Source organism: Aedes albopictus, chromosome 1 (assembly GCF_035046485.1).
Source record: "Aedes albopictus strain Foshan chromosome 1, AalbF5, whole genome shotgun sequence".
Classification (NCBI taxonomy): domain Eukaryota; kingdom Metazoa; phylum Arthropoda; class Insecta; order Diptera; family Culicidae; genus Aedes; species Aedes albopictus.
The window spans coordinates 28,646,247-28,668,640 of record NC_085136.1 but is presented as its reverse complement, the minus strand read 5'-3'; the positions used below and the strand labels follow the sequence as shown (position 1 = coordinate 28,668,640).

The 22,394-nt window shown below is 40.4% G+C and overlaps 1 protein-coding gene and 1 long non-coding RNA gene across 2 annotated transcripts in view; one reads left to right on the top strand and one right to left on the bottom strand.

Annotated features, from left to right (window-relative positions):
• The window catches only part of LOC109428436 (protein scalloped), a 542,518-nt gene extending 521,580 nt beyond the window's left edge, over positions 1-20,938 (bottom strand). The window contains 1 exon segment of the mRNA XM_029855553.2: positions 20,747-20,938. Coding sequence (XP_029711413.2) covers positions 20,747-20,783 — 37 coding nt within the window. The 5' untranslated portion in view covers positions 20,784-20,938.
• LOC134284857 (uncharacterized) lies at positions 10,522-15,382 on the top strand. Its single transcript, XR_009995977.1, has 2 exons — positions 10,522-11,168; positions 15,031-15,382. It is a non-coding gene; the product is annotated as an uncharacterized LOC134284857 (long non-coding RNA).
• Positions 20,939-22,394: the final 1,456 nt, after the last annotated feature.

The following is a 22,394-nucleotide window of genomic DNA, read 5'->3' as shown; positions in this document are numbered from 1 at the left end:
GAACTAAACTTTTCTATATAAATAACAGTACAACATAAAAGACCAGCCTAAAGAAGGAAAAATCTATGATAAAAATATTACCAGTTGAAACGCTAACAAATTCCTTAAAAGAATAGCCAAAATTTGAAAGAAGGATACTTATCTGATGTCCACATTAGCAGTTTGCTAAAGGCCAGAAAGAACAACATAGTGCGGCCAACCACTTGGTACATCGTAGAATACCCAGAGCTGGTCTCCAGATAGGCTTGTGGATAAATTATTCAGGGAAATGAAATTCGGGGTAATGCCCTTAAGCCTCGTGGGACGGAGGGTGGGCTCCAGGGGGTCTCTGAAGCACTTCAGGAGTTCTCAGAGTCATCTCCGTGGGTTTAAGGAAGTTCTAGGCTCTAGGGGGTCACCGGGGCGCTTCAAGGGGTCTCAGAGGATTCCAGGGCAGATCCAGAAGATCTTTATGCCGTTTTATGATCATTATATGGACTCAGGGGCATTTCAGGGGATCTCAAGGGCATTTTAGAGATTCCCTGGGGGTTCGAAGGGATCTCATAGAGCACTTCAGTAAGACTCAAGGCGTTCCAGGGAGTATAAGAGGTGTTTAAGGGGTGCTAGAAGCGTACCTGGGGCTCTCAGAAGCGTTGCAGAAGAGATCCAGGGGGTTTTAGGGGGCTGCAGAGGGTTCTAGGGGGTCTTAAAGGGTACCCGTAGGTCTCAGGAGTGTTTCAAGGAATCTTCATATGGGGTATGGTGGAACGACCGGGGGTCCCTGAGGCACTTCAGGAATTCTCACGGGGGTTGAAGGGGGTATCAGGGTCACCACCTTGGGTTTCAGGGGGTTCTAGGGCTGTCACAGGGGCCCTTCAGGGGGTCTCAGAGGCGTTCCGGGAGATCTCAGGCATTTCAGGGGCTCCCTAGGGGGAGGGGATTCACGGGATTTCCAAGGCCATTTTAGGGGGTGTCAGAGGTGCAAAGTTTTCTTAGTTTATAGAATCCAAGGAAAGGAATACCAACCCCTTTCAGTCAAAACACCAATCATATTTTTAAATTAAATAATATAATTCAATAAAAATGAAACAAATATCATAAAATAATATTCATTATTACATATAATCGTACTTTCTTTCAACCTGCACTGTACCACGATGAGAAGGAGCCTTGGGGATCACCACGTTGTGATGATGCTGATGATGGAGGCGATGACGCTCGTCTTCTTTCCACTCTCGGCCTGCCGCAACACAAAAAGCAAGCAAAAGCCATTAATACTCTGCTTCCTGTATTGTATGTATCCTACCTACTAATGTAGCCAAGAATTGATGGGAAACTGAGGAGAATCCTGGCTCGAGTGCGTCCGTCGTCATCGTCGTCGTCGTCGTCCGAAGAACCGTTGTTTTTCGCCCAACGGCAATTAAGCTAAATTCGAACGTAAATTTACAGTGCAAGCCGATTACCGCTCGTCGCGTCCGTCCGGCGCGCGAGTGGTGCGCCGAAAGCCGGAGGAGTTGGTGATTAACCTTCGTATTTGGCCGCATAAAATATTGCAAGCGCGCAAGTTAATAATCCACTTGCTGGGTAAACAAACACACGATCAACAGCAGCGGTGAGGACGGTGTGGGAAAACCTGGGAAGGAGGGTGCTGGGGAAGGGAGAAGAAAAGTGGAAAATTGGCGTTTTCACGTCCAAAAATAGAATCTTTCCGCGCGAGCGAATCGACGACTACGACCAACGACCGAACGACCGGCCGGCTGCCGCCGTCCGAACGGATGAACGACACACCGACTCAGCCGTGGCGGATTGAGTGTGGTCCGAAATGCATATAAATGTAATAGGTATGTATACGAGTAGGAAATTGGTAATCCTGGGGGATCGTATAGGTTACTTTTGACGGCGGCGCATCGGTTGGGAAAAATTAGGTTTGTTTTAGTTTTCCATTGAGAACATTGAAATAATATGTATGCATTCGTTTTGAATATTCTTAGTGAGCGGCAGTAGCGGCACTATCTAGGTTCACTATGTATGTGTTCATTATACCATTTGGAGACATTACCTTGAGAGGCTGCATTTTGATGGAATACAGTGCAGATCTTGGATTAGTTATAAAGGCAACCTCCCAACCTTCATGGTATTTGCTAGAGAGGAGACCAATAGGTATGTGTCAGATGAACAATCTTCATCTGACCATCGCTACATCTTTTTTTTTTGAGCTCTTGAATATTACTTCGCAAATTTTGCATTTCAGAAATCCTCGGTCAACCACCTGGCCCCTGGGATCAAATCTGTAGGTGGCGGGCAAATTTAATCAATACTCACCATACATTGACACTCCAAGTGATTCAGATCATCTGAATCAGATGGTGTCGTTGATACTGCAACGACTTCCATCATGAAAGCTTTTGAAGATGCTTGTCCCCTGCGGTCTGTGAAGATTACAAGGTGTCCGTCTAGTCCACGTCTATTCCGGGCACACCTTCTACGTGACACTATGGAACACAAGATGGTCAAAAATTAGAATTTGACCATAGGTGCTTATTGGAAAAGTTGGTCAAATTCTTCGCAATCCAAATCAAATCATATGTTCAAAGTATGTTTGAGAGGAAATTTTTAAATTGCAATGAGTGTAGCTTTGAAATATCGACCAAAAGATCATAAAACGCCACCATAGTGCAACGAAAAAATCTTTCTTTGTGATTGTGAAGTACGATGTCTCGTATGCAAAAATCCACGTACACATTGCCCACAGCCTCCTTAGGCGAAGATTCATTCATTTTTGACGATTCCTCTTGGATTGGAATTTGGATTGCAAACAATAGGAATTATAATAGAGAAAAGTGGATATACAACACAAACATAGAGATGTAGTTGCTGATTATGATTTCGTGTTTGATTTTGCAAACTTCTATCTAGGTAACCTTGTGAACACGGTGTTTGCTACTCTGTCAGTAAAATTGAATGATAAACTCACAAACTCGCGTGCCATACCTCGAGCATGTGTGCTTGCCAACAACGTAATCGTTGCTACAGTCGTTTTTTTTTTTATTTATTTTTTATCTGTATTAACGAGATTTTTAGCCCTAGGCTAGTTCATCTCGGGACCCACGCTGTACTTCCCTTCCGAAGGAAGAACTCACGTTTTGCGAGTTTGTCGGGAGTGGGATTCGATCCCAGGTCCTCGGCATGATAGTCAAGTGTTCTAACCATCACACCAGGTCCACTCCACGCTACAGTCGTCTATGAACTAACAACCATAAGAGATGCATATGCCAACACAATTGGTGTATCTATCCAGGTTTTTACGCTAGCCTGCTATAAACTGTAAATCACCCCTTTCTGACATTTCTTGCCGACACTATAATTTCAATTATAGTAAAATCGAAGCAGGCATTTAGGCACCAAAAACTTTGTGTTGACATTCAATTGTTCATTTTCATTCCTGAAAATTCAATCGTTAATTAATACATAATTTTCATGAATTTATTTAATCTTTTTGTGTCTTTTAGGTAGAAAAGAATGGCTTAGGAATGTTGCTGAATCTACGGTACCTGGGAAAACTGTTGAATCAACAGCATAAAAGTGGATTATCATTTCCGTTAGACCGCTATATCAATTTTCCAGAACGGTGAAATTTGCCTATGGTTGTGAGCTTGCTTGGGAATGTTTTACAAGAGATGTAACAGTTGATTACCATGGACGGTACCAAGCCATTTTAATTCTTTCCAACTGGTATCCCCAAGACAGGAACAAGGACTGAGATGAGACAAAGTTACACAAAGTTCGTCAAAATATCTCGTGTTCCTTTCCATGACGGTTTACGTGGTTTTGAGCATATTTTTTTTACTTTATAAGACCCCTTTTTTTAATTACGATACAATATATTTTTGGACAAGCAAATCTCCGAGCAAACATAGACTATTAGGGTGTCAACTTTAGGAACCATTTGAGGACTACACAGAGGACTTTTTTTCAAGGTTTTTTTAAGGTTTTCAATAATTTCCTTCTGACAAACATGACTGTCGGGACACACATTGAATATTTCAAGCGAAAAAAAAAACGGAAATTTAATAACGAATGTCAATCCTAAATCTCCGCAGTGTTTTATCGTCCTTTCTAGTTCCTCGGGCATAACTATTTCTCCATGCTTATGGTGCTCGGGTTCCTAAAATCATGTATTTAATAAAAGTAAAATTAGCGAAACAAAATGATAATACAAGCTCCAACACAAACGTGAAAATTTTTGACAGTCGTATCAACGATCTCAAATACGGCCTACCAAGATGTATACTATAAAACCTGTCGGCAAGAAATGTCAGAATCAAATCACCCCTCGTCGTTTTATGGCCAGCGTAAAAAGCTGGAATCCTCAACAGGGAATACGTCTATTGTTCGCTTTATTTACCCCATGGCGAACGGATGCCTACGGATGCTTTCAAACAAGTCATCGCATACTGCTCTTCAACTAGTGAAACCTGAAGCTGACCATATCATCTGAAGCAGCTCAGTCATTAAATTTAGAGGCTTCAGTTTGATGGGATACTTAAGGACAAACGTCTTGAAATCCCGCTTCAAAAGTGTATCAGAACTTCAGACGCACAAATCTCAAGAAGCAAGCTTTAAACAACAGTGCATTTTATTACTCTGTTATTGCTTACTTGTAATAAGAATAAAATAAGAAGCTTAGGTGCGCTAGTTTTGTTTATGAAGAGATTTGTGCTTTCGAAACCGTGAGTAGGTGCCAAAGACGGCCATTGTGGCGGCCATTTTGGGATTCTAACAAGTCTGTCCTTAACTAAGGATCTTGGATTACTTACAGCATATGTCCAATCTTCATGGTATCTCATGGCAATGGTTAAGATTATTTGTCAACTTTTATATATTCATCCCCACAAAACCTATAAAAATAAGAAATACAAATATAAACTCATTTCTAAAATCAACAGTTTTATCTTTAACTAATCAGTCCATAATTTTCTAATGGTAATGGGTTTAATTGTTAACTAAACCTTATCTGTAAGGCTGTAAGACAACTTATCCTAACGTCCCCTGTCCTGTGTACTTTCGATTTCAAGAGATGAATGATGAGTGTAACGCAGAGACCTTCCCTACCCACTCTTGCGTTATGTTAAATTTAACAATTATTGTTAAATTTGAGAAAATTCAAAGAATGCAAAGATTAGGTTTATGCCAGCTGAATAAAAACTTGTCTTGAACTTGTGATAAATGCACAACGGATACTCCTTTGGTTCCCATTAGCACTTACGGCCGATTCCTTCACTTGCGTTCAACTCGTAAACCAGATATATCTAGCTCAAAGTCCAAACGGTGGTGAATAAACTGGCGCTAAAATGCTAATGGGTTAAGCCCTCCCATCGCGTCAAGATTGAATATCCAGGGGGAGGGCTACGTCACTCCCAACGATGATGTTTTAATATACCAAAACACTAACATCAACACATCTACATGATCTACTCAATTACACTAACAAAATCTGCACCTTATTATATCACTCGCCTATAGAATCCCAAAGCATCCTAATTAAAATATCCATCTACTTGACACCTATGGGGGCGTCGGTGAATCGCCGGCCTCTTGTAGAGTTGATGTCATATCATCACATTCTTTCCTATCCTCGTAACGAAGATGATGGGCGTGGCCGGCAATGAAAGTTTTCATGTATTTTCAGCTTAAATATCCAATTCGTTTTTTCTCATATAGCCTTCCATACGTAATTGGAATAAGTGTAATAACATTACAACTTTCAATTTGCAATCTACGAATTACTCCGGTACCACCTAACCACAGACAAACAGACGTAACACTTGCGAAATTTCCATCGACCATGCTTTTAACGATCATTTTAAATTTTCATAGTTGTGGCTTTCACAACCAGAGGCGCGCGCATCGTTTTTCTATGCGTTTGACGTTTCACACTAGCGCCTTCTGTTGACGATATTGCACAACACAGTGATTCGTGCAACTTTTCCACTAAGTGATGCTAGTATGAACTGGGCGATGGATTTCCATGAAAATCGTTCAAGGTGTTACGTCTGTTTGTCTGTGACTTAACGCAATGCAATACCTTCAGGAGTCACGCGAGGAATATCTGGCGAAATCCCTGGGCGAATAACAGGAGGAACTACAAGTGCCTTGGAGGAATCCTTATAGGAATTCCACCAGCATTCCTAGCATAAATTTCGAAAGCATCCCATAAGATATTCCTCTAGAAACTCTAGCTGGTATTACTGCACAAGTTTCTATAAGGGTGCCTTTAGGAGTCTCTCTTGGAATACCAGTAGAAATTCGTGCAAGGATTCCTTCAGGAATTCCTTCTATTCCGAAAAGTTCCGGCCACAGGGACCATTCCGAAGTTCTCTGTCCACTTTTACAAATTTGACATGAACCATGTATAAACCAGTGACTCCCCTTATTATTTTATTTCTAAAAGTTTGGAAATACGTTTAGTTTATAAATTTTCCAGCCTGAAGTACGCCGAAACAAACAACTACCTTCCAACTCAGCTGGAGTTGTTTGTTTTTCACATACCATGCATTACAGTTCTGAATGAAACCATGGGCAGGAAAACATTGTTTGTATCTACTGCCCACCTACACTCGCTCCGATCCGTAGCTGAGAGAAAGATAATCCGCGTGTGCAAATCATTAAGCTCAATAAGAAGGATTGTCAGCTACTATAAAATAAGTATCCCTTGTATGGGTGTTAGTACGTTTGAATATTAGCGTCATTCATTCCAGAATATTTTGTCGCCGATGATTGCTAGATAATCATCATTGTCTCTGCTACTGTATTAAATTATAGTATTGTGGAATTGGCATTAAACATTTTTTTGTTTCTTTTTTTTTCGGAAATACCGTTTTCACTAAAGATACCATGTAGGCTTTAGGGTCTGTATCAATTGGCGAATTAAAATTAATTTTCACTTAAACTTGACAGTTCGATAATTATTTTCTTAGGAAAACTGTCAAGTTTAAGTGTTGAACTGTCAAATTTAAGTAAAAATTAATTTTAATTCGTAAATTGACACAGACCCTTAGTATGCTGATAGCAATTTGAATTGCCTATCCACCGGGCGCAAGTATCAACGGTTTGCGCATTGTACATTCCCATTCGCGATTTTCTCGTTTTTCTCACGAAAATCGCCAACCAGATAAAAGCAAGAGGAGCAACAATTTTCTCACGTTATTGCATCGTTTTACATTTACCTTTGCACGTTTCGGATCATTGGTTCCCCCTTTTCATGTTAAAAGTTGCATCAAGCTTGTAGGGAAAACGACCCAACCGAGTGTGGAGAGACTGACATTACACTCGGCATTGCATGAACGAGCAAGTTAGTTCGCCCGCTGGCGGCAATCGCCGCATATGCTGGATTGCCGGAAATGCATTTTTTTTAATGTGTTGGCTTTTCTGTTTAGCCAGGATGGCCTGATAGGCAGTAGAATAATTGCAAAACCCTAGAATATTACAATACATATTACAACAGCAATTTGTCAAAGGTCTCTGGAGTTTGTTGAAAATTCAGAAATAATCCAACTTCAGATTAAGTCATCTTAAATCTTTCAAACATTCTACTTAAAATACGTTTAATACAAATTTCTCTAAAAAAATAGTTTAGGTTTATTTTGTTTCAGATAGTACGCATCATGAAGGGCAATAAGCATTTGGCAAAGCTCGGTTGAGAAATTGTTGTTCTCTTCTGGAAGGAACTGCTGGAACGTAAATCCACTGGTGAAATTCCTTTAGGAACTCTTAAATCTGTAATAATTTTTTTTTTTTGAACTGTTATATTTTTTGCTTGACCTGGTTCTACCCCTGTAGTTTCAACTGGTGTTGAATACCCTCTAAAATTATACCAGTTTATAACATGTTTGAACTCGTTGAAGCTGCTAATTATTTTTATATCGCATTTTTTTTTGAATGTTGGTTTTTGATTTTTTTATAAGCATTTACCCGCTTCTATATATTTTTCTATTTATTTTTAAGACGATTATTTTTGAGATTTTATGATCATTTAGCATGAACATGAGCTTAGATGGGCGTAAAATTGCACAAGGAATCAACAAACGGAGCGGGAGTAGCTTACCGTTCCCAATGTGCATTTTCGATAAATCCAAACTTCATCAAGTCTGTAACGGCGCCGGCCACATCCTTACGGTCTTCGAGGAATGGAAGAAAGTTTAACATGACGTACGTTGCTACTAGCGACCGAGATCACCTCATATTCTCCACAACTGTCACGGAAAGTAGTTTTTGTTAATGGAGAGGAGGGAAAGTCACATGATATGGATTCAATATGTTAATTAATGAGATTCATTCAGTTCTCTTTGGACGAATCAATCTATTTATTTGGCAAATGACAGAAAAATATTATTTATTAGCAGAAAGTAACTAGGCAACATGAACTGACACTTGGGTGATCGCAGCAGGCATCGCGCGCGGATGGCAGCGTTCAAAGTTTTGACACGTTTTCGCTCGGCTCTGATGATAATAAATTCGGACGATTGAATTGAATTCAAAATAAGTGCAAGAAGTGCATTTTTAAAGCCGCGCAGCTCCCGTGAAATCTAAATTCCATGTGAAACTTCAATAAGTTATAAATAACGTTTAACGTTTAGCGCAACGAATTTGGTGTTAGTGTTAATGTTGGTGATGGTGAAAAGTTTGGAAATCTTCAATTCCTTTAAGCCATGGTATTGTCCCGACCCCTGGGGCTACGTAAATATATTGAGCACGATACTGAACAAAATGACGCTGAAATTCGGAGAGATCTTACCAGTTTAGCTTATAGATACACCGAGACATGGTTGTGGAAAAACCATAATTGAAATCTATGAAAAACTTTACAATGAGAGTATGGATTCCAGCTAGCTGCATCTTAGACAAACAAGCATTACTCAGAGATCAGCTTTTAGAGCCATCGGACACTCAAAATCAAATATTTTATTTAAGTGCCCATAAGTTCTCCCAAATCAACAACAACAATGGAATTATACGTAAGTAAAATTATCGATTTCTCTGAATTGATCAAGAAGCAAGTTTGACAGCATTTTTTAATTAACGCACAGTCGAATACGCTCCTTTCCACTATATTTCATGTGAAGGATGAAGAGGATTTGATTATTTTATTTACGCAGTAGTTCAAGACACATGACATGAATTGGAGCAGTATTATTTCATCAAAAAATCCACAATATATGAATACGAATATTATTTTGCTTGCGACATGACATTCATAATTATCAATGTTGTTTTCTATAAGTTTCAGTATTGATTTCAATAAGAGCAAACATACGATAGTTAAGGGGATCTTATGCTCATCCTAAGTTTTTTTTTTGCCTCAGTGTGGTTGCTAAGTGTTCCGTAGGATTGTTTATCACTTGCCAAGTCAACATGTTTTACATGTCTTACAGTTAGTGAGCAAAAACGAGAGTGTGTTGTGGATTGGCATCTAAGCCGAAACAGATGAGTTTGTGAAATAGAAATGTTCACGGTGCGGCTTCGGAGTCAGTTTGGCTTTCTATTCCGCAGAATCATTACTTGTTCTGTGGCTAAGTTGGTTAAAGCGCCGGTCTAGCGAATACGGAGTCGTGGGTAAAAATCCCACCAGAACGCGTTTTTTTTCACAAATTTCATCTTCAATTAGCAACATTTCGTGCCTTCTTATTACAAGTTTTTCCAGTATGTCTTACATCCTTGTTTATTTATAAATCTATGTTGGATGATTTTGGGTATTTTCGATGGTTTCATTTTCTTCGTTATGAGGGGGTTTCGTCGGCCAAATTGATTGCAGTTTGTAGGGAATGTCTTGAAGCTAGTTTTGAAGTCAACTGGTTTTAGAAAACACCATGACGAATAGAGCCAAGCTGCTAAAATTTCATAAAGACTAAATATTTATTGATTAATTTAATTATTTTTTGAGTTGTCGTATAGTAATACACTGGACTAATTACTGTAAATGGGTCTCCTTTTTTATTTTCGTTTCAAAGAGTGAGCAATGGCGCTTAAGCCTAGGCATCAGGACCAGGACACGGATTAAATATCTGTGTCCAATTCCAGGAAGCACCAAGGACCAAGGGGTGACATTAACCTTCTTAGCATCATCACCCCCACTGATTTTCACCGTATTTTGCTTTTTCATATACTTAGCGATTGGTACGAGATGTCCTCACTCATTGGTTTTATTGTTGAATTAAAAACGCTACACAGTAGGCCTGGCCGCTTTAATGCTTGTAATGCAACTCCGATGTACTGCAATCATTAATAATGACAAGAAAAATTATGGAAATAGTCGATTCTATTATTTTCCAGGATTCTTTCGATGAATTACTGTGTACGTGTAGACTAAACTAGACTTGACTTTTGACTAGGCAACTTGAGCATGACACCTGGTATAGAAAAGAAAGACGTAGTCCTACGTCAAAAAAATTTCGTGCTAGAATCGAGAGTGATATAATGGAGCGTGATTAAATAGAACCGTTACAAAATCGAAAAACCGCTGGACCCCGAAGCTATGTACACAGACAAACAGACGTAACACCTTGAACGATTTTCATGGAAATCCATCGCCCAGTTCACACAACTCACCTGGTGGAAAAGTTGCACGAATCACTGTGTTGTGCAATATCGTCAACAGAAAGCGCTAGTGTGAAACGTCAAACGCATAGAAAAACGATGCACGTGCCTCTGGTTGTGAAAACCACAACTGTGAAAATTTAAAATGATCGTTAAAAGCGTGGTCGATGGAAATTTCGCAAGTGTTACGTCTGTTTGCCTGTGCTATGTATTTTGTGGTACCTTGTGGTATGCACATAATAAATTATTGTATTACTCTATTACGTTTAGCGTGTATGTTTACATTGAGTATCTGTCATATGTGGAGATGTTGTTATTGTTGTCTAGAGTGTGAATCATTGTATGTAATATTGAAGTATCGGTAATAAAGTGTATACAAATAATGAATACAGTTGTTGAATAATCATTACAGAGAAAGATTCTCACATTGGCGACGAGAACGGTGAACAGTGCATGTGAAATTAGTTTAATTTCGGTTCGGGAAGTGTTGTCTTTGGAAAAAGAAAGAGATGAGTGGTGTGTGTGTGGTGCATGCAGAGTGGTGATGACCTCCAGGTGATGACTTGTGATTGAATTTCAACATTGGAATCAAAAAGGTAAATATTGTGTACTAACTGTTCAATATGAATAAAACGATCTATTTGTACCTTCCACTAATGACAATGATCAACCTGTGAGAGATTTTGATGGTGATCGGTATTGTTTAGTTCAAATCGATGACAATCACTATTGTCAGATAAAGAAATAAAGAACTGTGAAGAAAACCTAAGTTTTGTTGATTGTGATATTGGTACTCGTTGAATAGGGTTGTTGTCCTAAATCTAGACTTAAATGCTGAATGATGAATGAAGTATTGATTTGTTAACCGGATGGCCGAGGAAGGTGTAGAGGTGAAACAATATTTTGAAATCAAATTTTGCCGTTGCTGTTAAAAGCCAGTGAAGGCGATGAAAGCCAATGAAGGCGATACAAGCTAATGAAGGCGACATTCTTGAAATAGCCGTAAAAGGCGGAAATGATTACAGATAGAAAAGCCGTTGAAGGCGGAAAGCAGGAAAAATGTTATAGGCAGAAGAGCCGACTAAGGCGAAAAACTGTCGATAACGGAAAGATCCGTCGGAGAGTGAAAAGCTGTTGAAGGCGGAAAAAGCCGTTGAAGGTGGAAATGCCGTTGAAGGCGGTAAGACCTGCAAGGCAAATATAGTCGATTCTTTGTAGAGCCGTATAAGGCGAATTGTGTTATTAAAAATTGTAGTACTAAAAACGCAACAGTGTCGTAAATTTCGTAAGAAACAGATTACCAGCCAACGCAGATTTAAGGGCTGTTTGCAGATCAGAAGGAATTTCTCGGCCTATCTTGAGGCATGGGAAATTGCTTGGCTGAATCACTCAAGAAACCGTTTTTTCTTCGATCGCAGTACGCAGTTGCGAAAAAAATGACAGTTCAAATGGCAGTCACCGTAGAAAGTTTCTGCCAGGAATCGTTCTAGAAGTTTCTTGAGCGATTTCTCTTGAACTCCAATCTGGGCTTTTTAGTTAAATTGAACCATTAAAAATGAAATTTCACACCAATTAAGTGGCAGCTGAGAAGGCGAAAGACAAAACTAAACTTTAGGCTGAGCGTGACTAGAAAAACAGGAACGAATAGTATTTGAATATGTTCCAAATGCGAATATAACTGAGTTGATACTGAGATTGTTGTGGACCCACCTCAGGTGATATATATTGAAGTTATCATTGCTCAGCAAAGTATAATAAGTCTACGAGACGTAAAAAGGGTTGGCTCTTGAAACCAAATTATTATGAAGACATGATTTAACTAATGCTTTGTCCTGTTACAAGACTAAAAATGTAACTTCAAGAAAATTAACATCAATGTGTGAGAATAATTAAACTGTCTTGGTAGTTTGCAAGATATGAAGTTTTGACTGACAGTTAAAGCATTCGTTGAAGCTAGACGACATATTCAGAGCAGTTGCTAACCACTAACCTGTTAAGTATCATGCTAGTCAAATGGCTAGTTGAATTGGATATTTAAAAAAATCGAACAATAAAAAATGAAACTTTTCGGCTTAACTAGAAGTCTCAGGAATTCGAGTAAAAAGCGCTTTATAACCTATTGAATGTGTTGTCAGGAGGGGCATTTTGACTTATGATTGCCTAACACTGGATATAGTGCCATTTTTGCTAATGAGTGGCCATCTTGCCAAGAACTGTGGCACAAGTTAGAGAACAAGGTACAGCATTACGCTCAACAACAAATTCTGCGCAATAATTTCCTTATAGGAAGAGACAAATTTTGATCAGTTAAAGAAGTATTGAAACTATTATTGAGGAGAATAACGTACAGTATATCAAAAGCACAAGATATTGGAATAAAAAAAGATAATCATTTCTGTAACTACAGGAATAGATATATCTAATGAAAGCTGGATTATGAGGTTTGTTTTTCAGTCGAGCTTATTAATGCAAACAGGTACCATTACTAACATGTTACCTTGTTTGAATTTTTAGATTTCATACACTGAAAAAACTGCAAATATTGTATGCATGTGTCGCTCACATAGATTTTTGCAATTTGTCATAGATAACCCTATTCATGTGTAGACACATAGTTTATATAAGGTCCATCGATTTTATGTGTGATCCAGCGTGGAAAACGAATATGTGTGTATAAATAAAATTTATATATCAAATTCATGGATTTTTACCAATAAAAATGCGTGTACATGTATAAGTGATATTTGTGTTATGAGTTCATTGAAAATTTGAATAAAAACGTGCTTTAAATTGTTTCAGTACAAAGAAATGAATCGTAGAGGCAAGCGTAAGGGCCATCATGACACAGACAATCATGGTCAGTGTGCACTACGTCAGACTTGTAGTCGTTAACAAAAAAAAATATGAGGATGTATTTCATCGAAAAAATGTGAAATAAGTGATATGATAGACAGATGATTGAGCTTTGCAATAATGCAGAATATTCTAGTCCGATCCAACGAACTGAGAATATTATCAGTATGATAGGCATATGTAGAAAATCAAAGTTACTTAAAGATAAAAAGTTCTAAATTTTGACGGTACATTGAATGCGAATAATTTGGAAAAGGCTTGTTGAAATAGCTTCATTAGGTATCTAGAGTGAGAACATAACATGTTGAGGTGCTTTTGCAATATTTTGGAGGTACACCATTAAAATAAGTCCTACAGTTCAGAACCCAAAAGAGCGACATCAAAGGAACAAATTTTTGGTTTTGTAATGTTAAAATAGGTTTGATTGAGCACGAATCACCAGTTAATGAGGGAAAATATGCATCGTAGAATGTAAACCTATTGAACGACCAAACCGTAAAAATAAACTCATTCAGTTTGAAAGGTAAATGGTAAATCATAAGAATTCCGAAATTATCGGAAACATGGTTCCTAAACCCGTGGACACCTATATAGGTGAACCGTCGAAAAGTGCTCCAATAAGATGATCGATTTATTTTGTTATCTGGAGAAAATTGCTTTGTGTATAATAATTGACTACTATCATTACGTTTACGGTTGGAAGCCGAAGTGACTGGCGGGGCGAAAATTGATGTTTAACCTACTTATAAACATAGCAACTCGATTTAGATTAGTGCTAATTTCAGCTCTTAAGTAGCTTAATGATGCGCAATACCAGCAACAGGTTCAAATTTACGTCACAACTGCAACTTTGCATGTGCTTAAATGCGTGACTTCGATTTGGTACTGCGACGATGATGTATGTATTAAGAATTTGAGATAATTATAGGATTACAACATGAAAAAAAAGAATGAATATTAATATTCTACTATACTTTCAAACAGCTAGTGCGGGTGCGAGTTTTGTGAACAATATATATAAAATATAATTCAAAAAATGGATGTTTTCAAGTTTTCAAATTACTATTTAGCTAAAACTAGTATTACAAATATTGCTTTGGACAAGTGACGTTTTTCAAAATCGTGATTTGATTTAATAAAAGTATCAATCCCTTCGATATTTAGAAAACAAAATCTGTTAAGCCAAACTTCTGAATATATTCTGAACAAGAAACGAGTTCCAGCAAAGTTCGCCAAAAAAACATAAAATAAAATAGTGTTTGTATGACACTTGGACACGTTGGATCGAAAACGAGTTAATGGATATTGATAATTTTTCCACTGTAACATTCGTGCAGTGTTCCGACATATTAGTTAAAAAAAATGTCTGAATAATAATCTGAATATACATACCTTTTGTATGAGATTCTTCTATGAAAGGACATGTCAAAAAAAATCAGTGGGCAGTATACAATGCTTGCATGCTAGCTGTCATTGAAAACATTTGAGAAGAGGAAAGCAATTCAAATAATTCATCAGCAAAGTTAATATTTAGCTTGACACTCAGTATTAAAAATATTTTGGGATTTGGGAAAATATTTGGGTCAAAATAATATTTCTTTTTAGGTACAACCACAAGTAACGGCCAAGTAATTTACCAAAATGCCGAGCAGAGATGGATGACCAAATGGATGACTGTACTTCTAATTTTGATGTGAGACTGAAGCGAGACGTTTATAAACTGAGGAGACTATAAGCGAAACAACGTGGAGTGACCTTGCTGCGGATCTGGAGAAAAAACGAGATGTGGTACCTTGTGGTATGCACATAATAAATTATTGTATTACTCTATTACGTTTAGCGTGTATGTTTACATTGAGTATCTGTCATATGTGGAGATGTTGTTATTGTTGTCTAGAGTGTGAATCATTGTATGTAATATTGAAGTATCGGTAATAAAGTGTATACAAATAATGAATACAGTTGTTGAATAATCATTACAGAGAAAGATTCTCACATATTTGATTGTATTCTGTGAGCTCCAGTAAATATAATACTTTATACGCATAATTCTATATAACCAAAACAGAAACTTCAATTGCTGTAGATGCTAGATTTTAAAGATCATAATAATCTGGATGACCCCAGCTGATCTGATAATGTTCATTGAATATTTAGAAGATTTGCTGGACATGATAAGGTTTGGGTACTAGTAATGGACCCCCTAAGCCATCGAAATTAACTTCTGCGGATTTTTAGCAATGTTACCTCGATAGATTGTCCCAAAGTGGAATTTTATAACAAGTTTCATGTCCCCTCTTTGTGTTAAGACCGTCAAACATATGACATGAATAAATTATTCCAGTGAAATACGCATTTGAAAGTATGCATCGACGTTGCCTATAATGGACACCACGGGGGTCCACTATAGGATTATTTACAAATATCTTGGCGCCTATAGTGGACCACCCTCCCCCCCCCCCACCATTTGATTTCCATGCTATCTACTTCGCCGCCGGTGCCTATAGTGGACCCATCTGAGTGTGCGTATAGAGTAGACCCTTTTGGGTGTTTACATTTATTAAATACCGTATTACCCCGCTAATACGACACCGACTGTTCTTTCTACGATTGGTGCCATCCTCAGTTCATTCCGGTTGATCTCTAGGCGGTTTGGGTCTCAAATAGCATTAACTCAGAATTTCCGGAATTAGCGGCTGCAAGAGGAGCTGCTGCGGGTGCGAGTATAAGCGCAATATCAAACTATTTTGCATTTGCAGTGTACATCGCTGTGACATTTGAAAACTATTTAATTCGACATATGTCGAATAAGCGGGGTACGAATTAAAAAGTGTCGTATTAAAACGTGTCGAACCAGCGGGGTAAGACGGTAGTTAAAATAGGTAACCGATTTTTGTGGCCACTGGGCATTTCGTTTGCCAGGAACTGCTGTGTAGCAATGTAATTGATGTTCTCCCGGTTGAAGTTGCCTGGAAACAGTTGAATTGGGCATTTAAATTGAACTTTTTCTGAAGGGGGTTCGCTGTAGGCGCAGGGTCCACTACTAGCACACAACCCCTAGATTTCATATCGTAGCTTTGTATAATAAATAAAAAAAATATTGCCGTTACACCCGGCGCAGTATCATAACGTCCGAGGACATAATATCCCAGGACCTAATGGCGCATTTTTTCGGGGCATAACGTCCGAACATGCAGATACAGATAGGATATTATGACGCACCCAATCTTTTGGACGTTATTTCGCAAAAAACGCGACTCAATGACCGGGATAGTATGGCCTCGGACGTTGTGATCCGGCCCCGTTACACCCGTAGACTTTAGTATCTGAACTCAAAACAGTATGGATATCCGGACTGATCTAATACTGTTTACTGAACTTACAGAAAGCTTACTAAACATGATAGATTACAAATCGTAACTTTGTATAACGAAAGAAGTTACCGTTACTCCCGTAGACTTTAGGATCTATACTCAAGAACAATTTGAATGACCTAGGATATCCAGAAAAAAATTCTGCTTCACATTCTACCCGTTTTATGCTGTTGAGCACCAAAACTTCATAAAAACCTTAGAAAAAACGCTTGAAAAAAACGACTTAAAAAGTTTCTAGGATTTCATCGGGAGCTGCTTCTGGGACTCTCCAAAGAGTTACTTGTAGTATTTTTCCAAGAAATCCTTCTAGAACTCATCGAAAATGTTGCAGCAGAGTTCCTTCTGGGACTCTGATTTTAAATACTTCCAAGCGACTTAACTAGATTGAATCTTTATTTGTCTTTGGAGTTCCTCCAGCATTTCTTACTGCAATTGTTCCAAGAGTTCCTTTTCGGAATCCTCCAATAGCTGCTCCTGGGAGTCCATGCAGAGTTGTTTTTGGAGATTGTCCAGGAGTTCGTTCTAGGATATCTTCTGGTGTTACTTATGGAAATCTTCCAGGAATTATTTCTGAGAATCCTCCAGGAGTTCTTTGTGGGAATTTTTCAGAAGTTCCTTCTAGGAATCCCGCAGGATTATTTTTTTAATTTTTTTAAACAATTCTCTAAGAGTTCCTTGTTCCCACCTATAGGATTGGGTCACTTCGTGTTTCACACTAAAAAAAATAATTATTTTTTTCTAAAATATGGAAAAAAGTAAAATTGTGCGTGAGAGAAAGCTCAATCACGCACTATTTAGATATGAATAAAAGTGTGTTGTAAGATGTGGCGCATACGTCTTTTATGTCATCATGGGAAGGTAATAATACTGACGAAATTTAATAGTGACAAAAATGGAACCAACCTGTTTTGCGTTTGTACATTTTGAGAATGTGGTGTATTGGCACCACTGCCTGCAGCATGGCACACACCGCGATTTGACCTGACGACGGTTGCCATGTAATAAAACTTCAATCGCAGCAATCGCTGGCCAGAAATTGAAAATGTAAAAGTTAGTTTATAAGTGACATTAGAATAAAACAGAAGTAAAATTGAAAATCTCTTTGATTATTCAAGACGTCACAGTTTGGCGGCGAGGTAAAAACCAGAAGATTCGAAGATGAACGTGAAGCCCCCGGAGTTCAACGTCGGAGATTCCTGGCCACTTTATCAAGAACGCTTGGAACGGTTTTTCGTGGCCTACGACCTTAACGACGAGGACGACGACGAGAGGAGAGCTGCGTTCCTGCTGACTTCCGTTTCCCTGGAGGTCTACCAGATCATCAAGAATCTATGTTTCCCGGACAAGCCGGAATGCAAGAGTTTTTCCCAGCTCTGCGAAGTGATGCGCCAGCGGTTTACCCCAACGGTGGTGGTTTTTCGAGAGCGTTCGAGATTTTTCGAAGCACGTCAAGGCGACAACGAGTCGGTGGTGGAGTGGGCCACCCGACTGAAAAAGTTGGCTATCGACTGTGATTTCGGTGCCACTTTGAACGAGTTCATCAAGAATATGTTCGTCGTGGGATTGCGGCGTGGTCCCATCTTCGAGCGAGTTTGCGAGGAAGACGCCACGGCGGCGTACGACGATTTGGTGAAGATTGCGATGAAGAAGGAATCGACTCTGCAGCGGCGGGAAGTATACGATGTGCACCGGATCCAGCACGAGGTTGACAAGAACAAGACTATTCCTACGAAGTGCTCTGCTTGCGGAAAAGGCAACCACAATTTTCGTAAGTGTCAGTACAGAAGCTATATTTGCAAGATTTGCGATGAGAAGGGGCATTTAGCTAGGGTTTGCCCTAACGAAGAAAGCGATTCGTCATCGGAAAGGAGTTTCAGCGGCCCAGAAGTGAACAACCTACGTTTGAGCAAAATGGATGTCCTGCCACCCGTTCGGTTGCAGATTGACGTCAATGGTAAGCTGATCGATTTCGAGATGGACACAGGAAGCCCAGTAAACGCGATTTCGAAGAGGATGTTTAAGAAATTGTTCCCGTATGCGAAGCTCATCACAAACGTGCGAGAGGAGTTCGTTTGCTACAACGGTAGCGGCTTCCGAGCGATAGGTAAGTTCAACGCTCGGATGCGGTTCAAGAAACACGATTCCAAGGAGGAAATTTTCGTATTCGAAGGCGACTGGCACCCATTGCTGGGTCGACAGACTATGTTCAGCTGGGGACTGAAAATCGATTTTGGTGCGTCGTCGGTTGCTGTAGGCCACAGTAAGCCGCTGAGAAAAAACAGCAAGCGTGAGGTTATTTCTACGGCAGAGCCCCGAAGTTTGAAAAAGGCGTCCACGGGAAATGAGAACTGGAGTATACCGTTGTCATCCGTTGAAAGGAGAGGCTCATCAAAAAGGAATTGTGAGGAGTGCCACAGAACGTTTAAACCAAATCGCAGAAGGGGAATGCTGTTGAAGTTCGACGTCCTGAAGACGGATCGTAGCAGACGACAGCGTAGAGTGAATTCGGATGGAACTGGAGCGATCGTAGTAGGTGATACTGTCTATGCAAGAGATTACCGTGACCCGAAGAAGCCTGCTTGGGTTCGAGCAACTGTGGTGAGGAAGCTTGGAGCTGCCCTGTACGAATGCGATGCCGTGGGTTCAAAACGCATCAAGCGACGAAGCCATCAACTGTTGGAGTATCCCTACGACAATTTCGAAGACGAGCACAATCTAGGGAATGAATCAAGTGACAACAAGTTCTATGGCGAGGATTTCGTCGACGAAGTTGAAGGATTTGAGCTGCGTCGATTTGATCATCATCGATCGGATTAGACCAACGTGAGCAGATTGAATCGAGAAGTGCGCCCACCGCGCTATCTTGAGGGGGAGTAGTTGTGGTGTATTGGCACCACTGCCTGCAGCATGGCACACACCGCGATTTGACCTGACGACGGTTGCCATGTAATAAAACTTCAATCGCAGCAATCGCTGGCCAGAAATTGAAAATGTAAAAGTTAGTTTATAAGTGACATTAGAATAAAACAGAAGTAAAATTGAAAATCTCTTTGATTACTCAAGACGTCACAGAGAATCTGTATAGCAATGAAACATTCTGTTATTATGGTACATCAAATTGTGAAATAAGATAAACAATGGGCCCATATATCCGAGGCGGTAAACGCACGGGTATTCAGCATGACCATGCTGAGGGTGACGGGTTCGATTCCCGGTCGGTCCAGGATCTTTTCGTAAAGGAAATTTCCTTGACTTCCTTGGGTATAGAGTATCTTCGTGCCTGCCACACGATATACACATGCAAAATGGTCATTGGCAGAGGAAGCTCTCAGTTAAAAACTGTGGAAGTGCTCATAGAACACTAAGCTGAGAAGCAGGCTTTGTCCCAGTGAGGACGTTACGCCAAGAAGAAGAAGATAAACAATCTATCTGTTCAATAGGCTCATGAACGGAAAACAAGGCTCAACTTACTATATGCTTGAGGTGACATTGAAATTGAATTGAAAATAATTTGGTTCATCAAAAGTATAAATTGTACCCTCTTATGTCAAACATCTTCTAGATATAAACCTAACAGTAGTTAAGATCTTAAAAAACATTCTCCCAAAGCCCAATCCAAACCATTTGAGATTACAATTTACGATTTTTCATATGTCTAACATCGCTTCCTTTCCATCAAACGTTCCATACGAACATGCATTAGAATGACCTCTCAAAATTCCAGCTCAACTAAAGCATTAAAATTCCAAGCGAACGCCAAACCGCCTAGTGGCATTTGCATATCACTACAGAGTCAGTCGCTACACATCCTCCAAAGTTCATTGACTATCACCACAGCAGCTAGGAACCACCACAGTAGGTACCGAACCGAACCAAAACGAAACCGGGAATGGTCATTTCCGAAATAAAGACTCAAAACAACAACCAGCCGAAGGAGGCACACTTACGTTTCGCATAGAACAGCTTCGAGTAGTCGCAGTCCATCCTGATTGGTATTCCGGTGGCGTGCGGGTGATGATGGGGATGATGATGGTGGTGGTGATGATCGCCGGTACCGCCGCCGGTATTGACCGCGGCCGCCGCCGCCGCCAGCGATGGGAAGTGCGGATGGTGTGCCGCAGCTGCCGCCGCCGCTGCCGCTGCCGCGTGGTGATGCACCGCGACCGGATTGGTGGTACTGCTGCTAGTGGTGGTGGACGCAGCTGCAGCCGCTACTGCCGCGGCCACGGCCGACACGGATGCAGCAGCACTGCCTCCGCCGCCGCCCAGGGAACCGCCTCCGCCGCTCGGACCGACGCCGCCGATGCCACCCGGCACACCAGCAGACGAGGGAGCAGACGAGGGATACGCGAGGGGGTTCAAAAAGGGATAGTTTCCTTTTTCAATTTTGACGGCTTTCGGGGGGCACTTCCGGGTCGGAGATCGGCGCGCACTTTTCCTCTTCTTCTTCTTCTTTTGATGATTATACGACTTTACACTTTCTTTTCGGGGTAGAGGTTGATTGCGCGCGAGGGGAAATAACCTACACACTTCTTCGTTGCTTTGCTTTTGATTTCTTTCTCCGATGGGGGCCTTTTATCGGGGGGCCGCGATTTTAGCAACAAACAATTTCAATTAAGGCTTATCGTTTTACACCTCTTCCTTGAATCGATGCGGTCGAGATAGGGCACGCCTCTTGCATCTATTTCAGGCAACACTTTTCTTCACGAGATAACCAGCTTTTAGATACAGATGGGGCGAGAGAGAGCGAAATCATTCACATACACATTAGTTTCGTTTCGGATTGAAGCCTTGGCGGTGAAGCCCATACAAAAGCCTTTGGGAAAGGTGTAATTGTTGTTGATTCAGGGGAGTCACCTCCTGTTGCCGCCTTCGCACGCGCTTCTTAGCACTCTGTTTCAATGGTCAACTTCACGGGGATAATCCATGGCCGGTCAGACGCCGAACGCGCGCGTTTATCGTATGTTTTAGGTTTAAATTGAAACTCAAACAATACCCTGTTTTCCCGACGGAACGAAACCACGCGGAGTTCCCGGCGGCACGCAAACGACCACCCGAGAAAGCGAGAGAAACGAAAATACACAAAAACCTAAACTCGGGCCGGCGGGCTGCGCTTTCGCTAGTCTAGGCTAGGCTGTAGTCTGCAGTAGCACGCATCGGAAAACAAACAATATATGTGTTCTCGGCGAACTGAAACCCGAATCCGAGACCGACCTCCGAACTAACCGAGACCGACCGACCGTCAGCCGCCAACCACACACATGGGAAAATCTATTTTCACTTCCTTCTAGTATGTTTTCCTTTTTTTCGTATTTTATAGCCACTACAGACCGGGAACGAGGCGCTTCGAGTTTTCCTTAATCACACTCTTGGACACTCATTCAATTGTCGAATTTTCATCACCAAATTCCGCTCCCCAAAACCACACTTCCAGAACTTTAAGCCGCGTAACTCATCACCAACCGGGTGCTGGTGACCCGCGTGTTCAACCTGTTGTTCTACTGTTCACCACAATGCCCGTCCTGTTTATGACATAATCGCCTGTAGCGTCGCTCTGCCGTCGGCCGTCTCAAGCGCAACAGCTCACACACCGCG